This window comes from Podarcis tiliguerta (assembly GCF_965153285.1).
Source record: "Podarcis tiliguerta genome assembly, chromosome: 5".
NCBI classification, from domain to species: Eukaryota; Metazoa; Chordata; class Lepidosauria; order Squamata; family Lacertidae; genus Podarcis; species Podarcis tiliguerta.
Genome location: NC_139538.1, coordinates 6,034,332 through 6,049,444, shown reverse-complemented (window position 1 = coordinate 6,049,444; position 15,113 = coordinate 6,034,332). Strand labels below are relative to the sequence as shown.

The following is a 15,113-nucleotide window of genomic DNA, read 5'->3' as shown; positions in this document are numbered from 1 at the left end:
AAAAGCATAAACTTAGTAAACCTTTACATCATTTAAAGAATTTAAATATTTTGTGATTTGAAAAATAATAATTTTATTTACATATTTAGCATTTGATAAATAACCATGCCTACTTATAATACAGTAAAAGGTAGAGGAGAAGGCGTTTTCTGTGATAATTGTTTCCCCCTAGTGAATGCTTAAAGGGTCTGGCATTTAGTTCCAGGGGGAAAAAATTCTAAGCAATAAATAATGGGCAGGAGAGAGGTTAGTTACCCAAGGAGAAGGTTAAATGTTCAGGCTTCTGTTTAATTCAAACGCCTTTAACTGATGACAGTGAGAATTTTGGTCTTTGAATATTGATGAAACCAATGAGGGAAAAGATAGAACAACTTATTGCAGGGACTAATTAAAAATATATATGGTGTGAATAAGTCATTCTATTGCAGGGACTACTAATAACCTCTCTGGGTGTATCAGTTACAATTTGAGCAAGAGATGCTGCAACACTGGAATATTATCAAAACGTACATTTTAATATCACATCACCCAGACACACTTGCTAAATAGAGTAAAATAAGAAGAGCCCCGCTGGATTAGACCAAGCGGATGTCTAGGGCAAGCCCACAAGAAGACCATGAGCACAACTGCACTCTTCACGCTTGGGATAAGTAAGCTTATGTATTTTCCATCCAGGGGCAGGGGGAGGGGGGTCTACATCCTCCAGGCAAGTCTTTGGATGTAAGTTTAAAAAGTGAGCATCTCCTTCTGCTCATCTAAGACTCTCTAGATAAATTCCTGGCTTCCTGAGCTAGATAAATTACAAGTAGTGTCAGTGGCGAAGGAAGGATAACTGGCACCCGGGGCAGGGTGTCGGGGGCGGGGCAACTCGCCTGCCAGCACTAGTGTGTGCACCGCTACGTATCGCACATGCACACACGCTATATGTATGGTGGTGGGATCCTCTGCTTGCAGCTGCAGTGGCATCATCATCGGAGGGATCCTTCGCTCATGACTGCAGCGGAGGCGGCGGGTTAAGGTACACCGTACGGCACTTGAGCAGTGCTGCTCATGCGCCACTGGGTGGTCTGCCGGTGGTGCTGCTCAAGCGCTGTATGGACGGTAGAGGAGGATGCAGGCATGAGTGGAGGATCTTCCGTATGCAGCTGCGGCAGCGCAATGGTGGCGGCTTGTGCCACCGCGCCCAGAAGCGATGGGGCAAGCCGCCCGCGGGGTGCCTTCTTGTCACCCCTCCTCAGAGATGGCGCCCGGGGCAGACCACCCCCTTGCCCCCTTCCTCCGCCACTGAGTAGTGTAAGATGTTTCAGTTTGGAACAGAGATTAAACCTTACACTAATAGTTACACCAAGAATATCCTTTAACACGCATTGGGCACCATTTTGAACCATTCAATCATATTTGCCATCAAATTTATGAAAACATTTGTTTTTTCATTATTTTCAATGCAGGCACATGTGGGTTTTGTAATCCACTTTACTAGTTAACAATAATCTCTGGGAAGTGCTGTTGAGGGGGCACTGAATGCAAATATTATCAGCAACCCACAAAATCCTGATGGTGGCCCTAAAATCCTTGCAGGGAATGTGATGACTCTTTGAATTAACCATGTTCACATACAAAACAGATACTTAGTTTCTCCACCTGAAGTAGATAGAAATCAGTGAAATCCTGTGGTTCACGTAGCAGATGATGTTCTTTATGCTTCTTGGGTGGCGCTGTGGGTTAAAGCCTCAGTGCCTAGGGCTTGCCGACCGAAAGGTCGGCGGTTCGAATCCCCGCGGCGGGGTGCGCTCCTGCTGTTCGGTCCCAGCGCCTGCCAACCTAGCAGTTCGAAAGCACCCCTGGGTGCAAGTAGATAAATAGGGACCGCTTACTAGAGGGTAGGTAAACGGCGTTTCCGTGTGCGGCTCTGGCTCGCCAGAGCAGCGATGTCACGCTGGCCACGTGACCCGGAAGTGTCTTCAGACAGCGCTGGCCCTTGGCCTCTTTGAGTGAGATGGGCGCACAACCCTAGAGTCTGTCAAGACTGGCCCGTACGGGCAGGGGTACCTTTACCTTTTTATCTCCTCCTTTGCAAATAAAAGCACAAACTCCCTAGAGGACAGTGCCTTCTTGTGTGGCCCTGGAAGATGCTTCATGACTCAAGGGAACATTTCATAGAGCTTCAAGGGAAGTAAAAACAAAAACCAGTAATTACCATGAAGAAGCCCAGTAACATGTTCCATGACCCAACTTCTTTTGGATGCCTGTTTGGTATCATGGTTGAGATCAGCCTTTCCTAACCTGCTGGCATCTTGGTGCTCAGTGAGTGAAGCATCTGTATCTGATTCCCATATCCACTAGTTTATTCTAGTAGAAGCTGTAAATGAAAATTTGACAGCTGAACAAATCACTCTCTCCCATATTACTGGTTCTATAGTATTTGTGGGAACATGGCTCTCCCAAAACATGCAAATTATATTTATTAATAACATATAAAAGCAATTATCTCTACAGGATTCCCATTGCCTTTGGGCAGTACCATCAGCAACCCAGCATATCTTCATGGATGTCTAGTGAACATACGGAGAACCTAATCCATTTACTCTGGATTAATTCGGGATTATGGTAACATGGAAGATATCACAGCTTCTCTCCCCTCCAGCAATCTTCCACATCCAAGGGAAGAGAGTAAAGCTTGTAATTTTATGGGCTTGGAAGAGAACATCTTTGTTTGAGACTCTGCTGTCATACGATGCCCTAAATCTTCCTGACACAGTGTATGTGGAAGGTGTTGAGGTGCTGCTTCTGGTCGGTGTTCTGTTCTGTCGGTGCTCTGTTATATCCCTAAGAAGACTATCATCCTCCTCCATCTGATATAAACAGAAATTTTACCTGCTCCCATTGTATAGGATTGCAGCCTTTTTACTAAAGTTGTACATTTTTCATACTATTACAAAACTGCCTGTGTATTTATAAACACACATCCCAATGAATCATGTATAGTGGTACCTCAGGTTAAGTACTTAAATCGTTCTAGAGGTCTGTTCTTAACCTGAAACTGTTCTTAACCTGAAGGACCACTTTAGCTAATGGGGCCCCCTGCTGCTGCCGCGCCACCGCTGCACGATTTCCGTTCTCATCCTGAAGCAAAGTTCTTAACCTGAGGCAATATTTCTGGGTTAGCGGAGTCTGTAACCTGAAGCGTATGTAACCTGAAGTGTATGTAACCCGAGGTACCACTGTAGTGTGCTGAAAAAAACTATGCTGAGTGGGAGGACTCTGAAATGGGATTATTTATTGATTAGCTTCCTGGTTCATGTAGTAACAAACAAGGCTTATACAGTCATACCTTCTGTTGCGTCTGCTTCATGTTGCGTCTTTTTGCGTTACGTCCTGCGGCAACCCGGAAGTACCGGAAGAGGTTACTTCCAGGTTCCGCCGCTCACGCATGCGCAGAAGCGCCAAATCATGCTGTGCAGACACAGCACTTCGAGTTTTGGGCATTTCACGTTACGGACAGGCCTCCAGAACGGATCCTGTCTGTAACACAAGGTACCACCGTATTCTGCTTTTTACACACACACACACACACATATGAGAAAATAACAGGGTTTGTGGTAAGACAGTACCCAGAATGAGTGAAAGTGCTAGACTTATATGCAGACCAATCACGATATTTGAAATAGTGAAATATGCCTATTTTGCACAAGAAAACTCTGCAATGGGGTGTCACTGCTAGTGGGCTGCGAAACTGGCTGGGTATTCTTCCCTTCCTGGTATTGACTAATACCCACATATTTTCAAGCTATTTCTTCTTATTTAATGCATTTTTGTAGGTTATTTTCACAAATGAATGCACTTATTGGCACAAATGTAGATGCATTTATGTACAAAAATTATCTATAGTCTGATAGGGCCATGAGAAGGGAGAGTTTGGAAAGAGCCCTGTTCTGTTTGTCTCTTGTCAGCATGTTTCTTCCTTCTTCATTAGGACGGGCTTTTGAGCTGTGCCAGAGTATCTGCTGGAAGGAGAAGTGGGAAGACTTGCTTTCATGGTTTAGCAGCACCTGGGGTATATTTCACCACACAAAGAGTGGTCTTGCAAACAGCAGGACTGCATCCAGAGCAACCTGTGCTCTTCGTTTTGTTCCACCTACTTTGATGGCATAATCAGCTACCTGTGCAGTAAATTTTAGATGGGAATGCCTGATCACTAACTAGTAGAAAGTCTGGAGCCAACTGATGCTAACTGCTTGAGTAATGCTGATGCAGTAATATTTTGAAACAGACAAATGTATCAGTGATGCATGCTCACTCAGAGTGATGTTGCTCACTCTGAGCCCCTCCCCTCCCTTCCCCAGCAACAGCCTGTGGCTTTACAGCATGGGTAGGCAAACTAAGGCCCGGGGGTTGGATGCGGCCCAATCATCTTCTCAACCTGGCCCACGGATGGTCCAGGAATAAGCGTGTTTTTACATGAGTAGAATGTGTGCTTTTATTTAAAATGCATCTCTGGGTTATTTGTGGCACATAGAAATTCGTTCATTTTTTTCTTCCACAGTATAGTCCGGCCCCCCACAAGGTGTGAGGGACAGTGGACTGGCCCCCTGCTAAAAAAGTTTGAGAACCCCTGCTCTACAGGAAGCCTCAGCAGTCAAATGTCTTTGAATCCTTTGCTCAATTTCTGAAGGATGTACGTGGGGAGGGTGCTAGTTCTATGCATATGCATTTGTGTGTGTGTGTTTTCCAAAGTTTAGCAAATCCATCCAAATAATTTAAATCTTAATGCAATTTTTAAAAAAGGCTTGCTGCTCCTCTTACAAACATATGCCCATTGCTTCCTGGTGTTGCTCCTTCATTCTTCTTCTTTAATCATCTTCTCATCCTTCTATTAATTTTAATCCATTTTCATGGCTAGCCATTTTTGTTTACTTGCAATTCCCAAAGATGTAAATATCTATTTCACATGTGCAGCCCTTCCAGCACTCTGTTTCCAGACCTGGAGTGTAAAAGGTAAAGGGACCCCTGACCATTAGGTCCAGTCGTGACAGACTCTGGGGTTGCGGCACTCATCTCGGTTTATTGGCTAAGGGAGCCGACGTACAGCTTCTGGGTCATGTGGCCAGCATGACTAAACCGCTTCTGGTGAACCAGAGCAGAGCACAGAAACACCGTTTACCTTCCTGTCAGAGTAGTACCTATTTATCTACTTGCAGTGTGGTGTAGTGGTTAAGAGGAGTAGACTCGTAATCTGGGGAACCGGGTGTGACGTTACCATATATGAGAGAGTGCTGGAGGGGAAATAGTTAAATAGGTTGCACCAACAGGACCCAGGGGGTGGAGTCAGTGGGTCTATAAAGGAGTTCTGAGAGGAGTTCTGGGGGTTAGTTCATTGGGAGTTGTGGGTGCATAGTTGGTTGGTTTGAGTGGGTTGGCTGGTTGGGAAAGGCAGTTGGTAATAGAGAGACAGGTAGGGTAGTTGGTCCTTGAGTGTGGGGTGGTAGCAGAGATAGAGAGAGGAACATAAGACTAAGAAGGTAAAGAGGAACACTGTTTGGAATGCGGCAATAGTTTGTTTTAAGTCTGAAATAAAATACACTCTTCTTTATGAATTGAAAAGCTGACTGAGACGGAAGTGATTTTACCAGGGAGGACCTGGTTGGTGGCAGCGGATTAGTGGTGTACGGGTCAATAGTCTGTGAGACGACCGGGGGCTCCGTACTAACGCCACAAAATTGGTGGCAGCGGCTGGATTCGATAAGTCTAAGAGCCTGTAAGCTGAAGCAATACACCTGGAGAGGGGAAGGGTAAATCGGTGAAGAGATTACCTGGCCCAAGGGTGTGATTGAGGATAAACCCCAGATTGCTGTGTGGCCGAGATAACAATAAAAGCAAGAGATCTCAAAAGACTGTTCTGGCGGAGGCTTAGGCTCAGGGTCAGAGGAAGTAAGCTTGAAAGGTTAGAGGGGGAAACCTAAAGCTATACTTTGGGGACCAGGGTCTTGGAAAGCCAAGCCAGGAGGAACAGTGCTGAGAGTAAAAGTCTCTTATTTAATTAGTACAAAATATTCACTCAACCATAATGCCACGCAAGAAGACCAAGCACCCAGTGAGAGAAAACCCACATGAAAGCTCTGGAGAAGAGAATGGGAATCCCCAGGGGGAAGAAATGAGAATAGAAGAGATGACTAAAACCCCACCTGAAGTAGAAGTTCCACAGTTCTCAGAGGATTTTGAAAAGTGGAAATTAGTACAAGAATATAACTTGAAATTAGAGCTTGAGAAAAATAGAACTGAACAATTTAGGCAAGAATTAGAAAAAGAAAAATTGAGAGTTGAGCAAGAAACTGAACAATTGAGGCTTGAGAAAGAATGGGAAAAAGAAAAATTGAGGCAGGAAATTGAGCAGGAAAGGGAACAGCAGCAGTTTCAGTTAGAGATGAGACAGATGGAATTAACGGTTTTAGAAAATAGTAATAATAGTAATAACACCGATGGGCAGAATCAAAGGAAGATAGATTTAAGACGCTTTCCTGAGTTTAGAGATAAGGATAGCCCAGAAGCATTTCTAGTATCCTTCGAGAGAGCCTGTCACGATTTTCAAGTGAGAGAGGAAGATAAAATGATGATCTTGAGAGCTAGAATAAGTGGCCCTCTAGCCGAATTATACGCTCAAATGACTGAGGAACAATCCTGAAATTTTGAGGTGTGCAAGCAGTTCGTATATACACGCTTTGGGATTACCTCAGAGCAGTTGAGGAAAAAATTTAGAAGTGTGACAAAGGTGAGGGAGGAAACCTATGTGCAGATGGGTGCAAAGATACAAACTTACCTCACAAGATGGTTAGAGCAAGAGAATGCAGACACAGTACCTAAGATTAGAGAAGTGATAGCATTGGAGCAATTTTACGACACAATAAATGGCCAATTGAAGTACCTGATAAAAGAAAGGAACCCCAAGACAATAGAGGAAGCAGCAGGTTTAGCCGATAAAATAAATGAAATCAGAGACCATGGATTTGATGGGCCAAAATTTGGTGGGTGATATTGGGAAACAAACAAAAATAAATTTCAACAAACCAAAGGAAAGTTTACCTCAGAAATCGATAAGAGAAGCAGCCCCTCATCAAAAAGCCCACATGAGAAGGCACATACCCATACAGAGTTTTCTGAGGGAAAAGTCAATAAAACAAGTTATGTAGGACCTAAAGACATTTCATGTTGGAGATGAGGAAAGTTAGGGCATAAAAGTTTTGATTGTAAACCAGGAAAAGAAACATCTAGTTATAGCACCACACAGAAACAGACATATTGTATCCAGTCTGTGGAGCAGGGCCCAACTAGTCAGGTTGTCAAGGGAACAGAAATGCCAACTAGGCCCGAGCCTGCTGAGGTAGTAGAAGTCTTGCATTGTTATGCGATTCAACAAGATAATCTCTTGTTAAAGAACACTGGAGAGTATATCTGGATAGACGGGAACAGATGTCAAAAGGCGATACCTCGATTGGAGGGCCCTTAAGAAACGGAAGCGACTTAAGACCAGCATAAAGCTTGGGGGTGCTGGCTTTCACCTTCCATCATCTGATTTGGATGATTCTCTCAACAAAGATATTGATGAGAAAATTGGGTTTCCAACTGCAGTTGGTTTTGAATGGCAGAATATTACAGACTTCAGAGAAGCAGGTGGATCATTAACAGAAATAAAAGTGGAAGAAGAGGAGGAGGATCCACAGAGTTTTGAATTTCCTATTGAGGAAGAAGAAGAGATACTGTCCTCAGTGTTGCCTGTTTGTAAAAAGGAAAGTGACCTTCCTGATTTCACTCACATCGAACAGTTTGGCAATCTAATCTCTGCTCAAGGTAGGCTGGCCGATGAAGATTCTCATCTGCTGATTAGCCTTGAAAAACAGAAGCTGGAGTTAGAGAAACAGCGACTGGATATCGAAGCAGAACGCCTGCAAATGGAGAAGGAGCGCCTGCAGATCGAAAAAGAGGACACATTGACCTGGAGCATGAGAGGCTTCAACTGGAAAAGGAGAGATTACAAATAGAGCGAGAGAAACTGAGGCTTGAGGCTTTGCATGCTGAGAAACCTGTGCTGGAAAATGACCCCAGCCAGTCAGAAAAACCTGCCTTGCAAACTCTGGATCTAGAAAATGAAAAACTAAAAGTGTGAAAGGATCCTTGAACATTGTGACAGATGCCTTATCACGAAAACCAGAGAGTGAAGGATGAACAAAGACAATCAGTACTTGGTTGTGTGTGTGTGTGTGTGTGTGTGTGTATCACATACAAAACTATTTGATCAGGAGTGTAACTTTAAGAAGTTAACCCTCCTGAATCGAAACTTCTTAAGGGGGGAGGTATGTGACGTTACCATATATGAGAGAGTGCTGGAGGGGAAATAGTTAAATAGGTTGCACCAACAGGACCCAGGGGGGTGGAGTCAGTGGGTCTATAAAGGAGTTCTGAGAGGAGTTCTGGGGGTTAGTTCGTTGGGAGTTGTGGGTGGGTAGTTGGTTGGTTTGAGTGGGTTGGCTGGTTGGGAAAGGCAGTTGGTAATAGAGAGACAGGTAGGGCAGTTGGTCCTTGAGTGTGGGGAGGTAACAGAGATAGAGAGAGGAACATAAGACTAAGAAGGTAAAGAGGAACACTGTTTGGAATGCGGTAATAGTTTGTTTTAAGTCTGAAATAAAATACACTCTTCTTTATGAATTGAAAAGCTGACTGAGACGGAAGTGATTTTACCAGGGAGGACGTGGTTGGTGGCAGCAGATTAGCGGGGTATGGGTCAATAGTCTGTGAGACGACCGGGGGCCCCGTACTAACGCCACACTGGGTTTGTGTCTCCACTCCTCCACATGCAGCTGCTGGGTGACCTTGGGCTAGTCACACTTCTCTGAAGTCTCTCAGTCCCACTCACCTCACAGAGTGTTTGTTGTGGGGGAGGAAGGGAAAGGAGAATGTTATCCGCTTTGAGACTCCTTTGGGTAGTGATAAAGTGGGATATCAAATCCAAACTCTTTTTCTTCTTCTTCTTCTTTGACGTGCTTTCAAACTGCTAGTTTGGCAGGAGCAGGGACCGAGCAACGGGAGCTCACCCCGTTGCGGGGATTCGAACCGCCGACCTTCTGATCAGCAAGTCCTAGGCTCTGTGGTTTAACCCACAGTGCCACCTGCATCCCTTGACCTGGAGTGTAGAGATAATTTATTGTCATCGTCCTTTGTCCATTCATATTCCACTCCTTTGAAAACATTCCTTCCATTGTACAAGAACGTGCTGGGCTATAAATAACTCCCTGACAAGATGACTTCCACTTACTCCTCCATTCAAATTCTGGGAATTATTTTCCTTCATCCACAGTTAAAAAACAAAGTCACAAATACAAACTCCTGCCAGATGCAATTAGCAGTCCTTCCTCTTGCCAAATTTCTCTCTCCTCCACTCCTGGTCCAGTCCAAAAATGATTAAATTAGCATCCATTAACCTCGGTCGAGAGGGGAAGTTATACAAAAACAATGTAAAGCCCTTTGTTGAGCATAAATAATTGGCTCCCCTTTCTTTTCCCAGTATCAGACAGAATAACATCACAACGACTGCACGCGATTCTTTCATTTTGCAGGGGAGGTCAAGAAAGAAAAGATCATTTGGGAATCACATAATTGCAAACATTGCCTGGCCTCCCCCTTCTGTTCCAACTGCTGCAAGGATTTTTGCGCTAGTTAAAAAAAATCATTCAAATGCCTTCATAGCTCGCAGTCTTTTCAGCAGCTGTTTTGGAGTTTTGGAGCGGTTCGGGGGGAACAGATGCGCCAAAAAATATCCTGGGTACGGCCAGGAAGTCAAGGGGTCCCACTGCGACCTAAAGCGTGCTCCCAACGGGTCTGCCTGGTTCCATTAGGAGCCAGGTGGCCCTGAGGGTCGAGCCACAGTCGCTGGGCTCAAACGCGCTCCTACAGCAGACAAATTTCCCGCAGTTCAACCAAACAAATTATGGATTAGTTTTTATTTATTGGAAATAATTTGACTGGTGCACTGGGGAGGGGGGTCTTCTCTGGAATTAGCTGCTGTCCTGCATGAAAACAAGCTGTTTGAAGAAACCAAGGTAAATAATATAAGACTGCCATCGGAATCAAGGGTGGGGGGGAAGGGGCTGCAAAGCTGGTTGACTGAAAGAGTTTGTTGTTTTGGTTTTGGGTTTTTTTTTTTTTTTTTTTGGTTTTTAACTGATTTAAGGGACTTTTAGCACCACATCTACAACATTAAGAATATGTTAATAAAGATGAGTGTCCGGCGTGGACAGTGTTAAAGGGCTAGAGCAGTAGCCAGAAGATGAAATGGAAAACAGATAATCCAAAGTTTGCTTTGTTTAAAGGGAACTGCATAACAAGGGAGATTTGGATCCTCACCGATTGTTGGGGTGGATCTCCACATGGGGGGCCCCACTATTTATAAGTCAGTAATTAAATCGTTATAACAAAAGAAAAGAAAAAGCTTTGTAAAAATTGCATAGAAATTTCTTTTAGTCTCTGGTGCCATCTGGTGTTGCATATTTATAACGCATTGAAAACTTTTCTGTCTAATGTGGCTGAATTCTTGGCAGTGGCATAGCAAGGGGGCGCACAACTCCAGGTAACAACCTTATGGGGGCGATATTCGGCGCGGGGGGCCCCCACCCCCACGACTCCCAAGCCAACGATGGCACAAGCGGCAAAGCATTGGCAAGCACCATCCCTCTGCCTGCCTCCCTGGCTCACTGCAAGGCGGGCCAGGTCCTGCTCTCCCTGCTCGTCTATGTCCCGTCCTTAAAGGCTCCTGCGGAGGTGTTGCTACGGCTTTTGCTCCCCCCCCCCCCCCCGCCTTGCGTGCCACCACGTCCAGAGCGTCTTTGCAGAGCTTGCCCAAGCATGTTGCTTTTGGTTTCCCCTCAGTCCTCATTTAAAAGCCTGCCACACGCAGCCCAAAGTCTTTGCTGCTTTTGTAGGGGGATTCAATGAGCTGTAAATCATCCGGTGAGTTTTTCTTGGCAAACTGGGGGGGGGGGGGCTAGGAGTTACTTCTTCTTTGATCTTTGAGCTCCAGTACTCAAGAGGTGGTGGAGGAAATGAATTGCTGAGAGGAGAATCACATTGTTCTGTTCTTTGTGTTTTTTTAACTCTGGGAGGAGTGCGGTTTGCCACCCAATTTTGTTTTGCTTTTTTCCCCTCTGGAAGTGTGTCCCAATGATTTCCTGCGTTTACTCGCGAGAAAGCAACCTTTAGATACAACCCAGTAAGTTTTGCTAATAGGGGTGAGGTGTCCTTTTACACTGCCTGAGGTGACATAGGAAGGTGCCACCTCCACTGCCCTGCTGTCACTGCCACCTCCCTTACTTTGGTCACACAGCAGTGCCCACAGCAGTGGGATCTTGCAAGCGTTTGGTGAAAACTTGCAGGAAGCTGCCACCACTCCACTTCTCCACTAGTGGCTGGCTAGGATGCCTCCTGTTGGCATTCCACTGCCCAAGGCAGCTGCCTCAGCCTGCCTCATGGGTGGGCCGGCCCTCTGCTTCGTAGCTGGTTGTGACAAGAGATCCATGCACACATTCCTGTGTACACAGCAGTAGCTGCTGGTGTGCATTTGAGAATCTGTGGGTTGGGGTAATAATCCAACACTGGCAGGTGATGAGGGATCCAAAAGAATCTCTCTGGTAGCAGGTATTCAAAATGTGCATTACTTACCACTAAACATATTTACCGTTCTTTAGTCACCATAGAGTGTTCAAAGATTGTTCCAAGAAGGCAATATGAAAAAATATTTTGACCTTTCTAGTGTAGGAATAAATGAGGCAGGAGTTTGAAGTCACAGTTTAGAAACATTTTCTTTAGGATTTCTTTCGCCCCCTGCTGATGAAAATGAGGAGTGATTTTTCCTCTTGCTATGCATTGTAATGTGTAATGAAACATCTGCCACAAGACACTTGGTGAGTTGGCCATTCATACTATTTGGGCATTCTTACTGTTTCGGCACCACAGGCAACATTTCAGCGGTGAGTATGCTCCCATGAGGTATAACAGGGGTTTTCAAACATTTTTGCCCACTGCCCTGTTGGATCGATCAACTGATTTCCAGTGCCCACTACTCTAATAAAAAACATAATTCAGAATAGTGGTTTGCACAACCCACTAAGAAAAATAATAATCCAATAAATTTGGGGAAAACTCCTCAATGTCCCCCTTCATTGCCGTGGCGAAGGGGCTTGAATAACCTCCACAAGCTGATGGGCCTCCTCTGCTATTTGGTGCTCCATGCCTTTCTTCCCCAGTCCCAGCTTCCGCATAGTAACTACACCAAAGCGTCTCTGTTGCCTCCAGGTGTGACCATTTGAAAATATATTACCTATGGAAAATCAGTAAGAAATTCCTCCTTGCAGAAATTAATGTTACAGTTAAGTTACCAGCCAAGAAGAAACTTTGTTTACTGAAGTTCATGCCCTTGAATGTGCAAGCTATTCAGTATCTCAAGATTACATTTACAAGACGATGTGGAGTCTGTCTCTGTGTATTTTGTGGGTATCTCTGCAATATAGGCCAGCACTATTTGCTTGACACAATGCCTAACAGAATCTCACTTTCTATTTCTTCTACTTCTACTTATACTAACAAGGTCCCTAGACCATTGTGTAACAGACAGTGGGCATTTAACTTTCCAGACTCATGTCTTCTGGCAGCCATGAGGGAGCATACCATCCATTTGTACTGTCCTGCTATTAACCCCCATACTTTGGGAATATAGTTTAAAAGTTCCAGGAGATCTGAAAATATCAAAAATATTAATTTGGACAACAACTTCAGACCAAAAGCAATATATCAGTGGACATACATGTACCATATGCTTCAATGAGGCCCTTGCAGCCCAGCATCTACCTGCCTGAGATGATGCCTTCTTGTACACCCATTTGGGTGGACCAGTCTGCATTAAAATTGAATGGTTAGCATTAGCATCAATGCCTGGAAGGTTTTGTTCCAAAACTGTTATTATATGGTCTCAGACCATTAGCCTAATTGCCCTGTATGAAAGGGTGTTGTAAGTATGTGGACAGAGAAGGAGCATCCTACACAGCCAGAAGTGCGAGACGGAGACAAGTGACAGAGTGAGAGAGAGAAGGCAGGGAAATGTTGGGCATACGGTTATTTTTGATTGCTCTGCTGGTGGGTCTTTTGATTCTGTACTTCCTGAAACAGCTCTGGTGGTCACGCAGACACTTCCCTCCAGGGCCCCTTCCACTTCCTGCCATTGGAAGCATGTGGCGGACTGCGATCAGGCTCTATCAAGAGACATTCACTAAGGTACTTCTTTCTAAATAACTGGCTGGGAAGGAGAATTCATGAAGCGAAGCATGAATTATTTTCTTCTCGTGGTAACTGTGGATAACTATGGTCTTTGTGAAACCTTCTGGCATGAATTTTATAGGAGAAATCAGTATGTGAGACTTAGGGTGCGATCTCCTGGGAGGTGGGAGTGTTGAAAGGCAGTTTAAGCACTCATGTTATTTTCACACCAACCCTGTGGTTGGGCTGAGAGCTAGAGACTAGCCCAAGGTCACTCAGTGAGCTCTGGGGCAGAATTGCATTTCTGCTTCTCCCCAATCCCAGTCCAACACTCTTGACCATTGGAAAGTCATCAAAGAAAAGCATCTCCCCAGGCCTGGGTACTCTAATAGTTCTAACTTGAAATACATTTTGACAGTGCCCAACCCAGGGAACAAATATCCTAGTATTTCTCACAAGTATATAGGCGGTCCACTCAGGAACTGTCTTCTTGTTAGAATCTCTGGACTATAGAAAGATCTCTGAAATGTCCTCAGAGGCCAGTGCACTCTCACACACTTGTGGGCAGAATGAAGATTCAGGGACAGAAAATCTGATAGCTTAGTTCAGACTGGAGAATAAATAGGCTTCTTCTTTTTTCAGCTGTCCAGATAAAAAGTGAATGCGCAAATACTTTAAAATCTGATTCACAGTATGAATGACCAATGCCAAATTGCTCCAAAAAGTTAAAGGGTCAGGAAATGTTAGCCATGGAGGCATGCCAGGATTGAAACATGAGGTTGTACAATGAGAGTGGCTCCGAAAACTTTGCAGAAGAGGGAAGAAAAAAGCTAAGCAATTTATCAGGAGCTAGTGATCAGTGTGTCAGTTTCAGTTCAGAAGCATAACATCCAGTGGAGCCACAACTTACACTCTTTGCAATGATGTGTTCCCTTTTAACTTCCAGCTAGGAGGTTTACAAGCTCATAAACACAGGTGCTGATTCATTTATCTGTTTTAAAATGTTGTTGCACCAGCATTCCTCAAGCAGTTAGTAGCAGTTGTCTCCAAGGGTGGATGGACTACAAGTTAGTGAAGTTATCAGGCACCCCATCTAAAACATACCACACAGCTAGCTGAAGCATTTAATATGCTCCATAAGTAATATGCTTCAAAGTAGGTGGAACAAAACCAAGAGCACATGCATCTCTGGGTGCTGTCCTGTCTGTTTGTAACATCAGTTTTTGGTGTGGCTGCATAAGGAGCTTACAGATGGGCTGAGATCTAAGATGGGCATGTACAGGGAACCCCAGACTTCTGCAGGGGTTGCGGTCTGGGTCCTTGCATGCAACAGCGGAGCACACGTAAGTCCTGTTAAGCATAATTATTTAATTGACACTAAAATGGGGAATGCCTGTGTGTAATTGAAACGGACATGGGGGATATTTCACTGGAGTATACCTGTAGGGACTGGGCAGAGGAGGAATGGTGGAGGGTCCCCATCTGACCCTTCCAGGGAGGAGGAAGAGGAAGACAGTATACATTTACAACAGGGGGTTGAGGGAGGTCGCAGCTCAGAGGCAGATGAGGGGGAAAGCTGGGAAATAATGGGAGAGCCAGAACAATACCCAACTGATACGTTGTCATTAGAATGCATCCCAGACCCTCCATCTCCCAGAACCTTGTAGGGGTCAGATGGGATTACCAGGAGGATTTATAAAATATACATCACGCCATTGTGTCCACGATGAAAGCATTGTGTTGACTGGGTTTGATATATTGACGATAATTTCTGATTAAATCCCATAAGATTCTACATTTGTGCCCTTTTCATGCCCTTT

At 44.7% G+C, this 15,113-nt stretch overlaps 2 protein-coding genes across 2 annotated transcripts in view; both read left to right on the top strand.

The window, feature by feature from the left end:
- The window catches only part of LOC310678399 (cytochrome P450 2J2-like), a 232,250-nt gene that overhangs the window by 47,753 nt on the left and 169,384 nt on the right, over window positions 1-15,113 (top strand). The window lies entirely within an intron of this gene.
- On the top strand, window positions 6,065-8,230 carry LOC310677829 (uncharacterized protein; the record flags this gene model as incomplete). The annotated part of the gene is given in 3 exon segments (XM_083441021.1): window positions 6,065-6,586; window positions 7,455-7,974; window positions 7,977-8,230. Coding segments are annotated over 3 exon segments (1,224 nt in total). The 3' UTR covers window positions 8,159-8,230.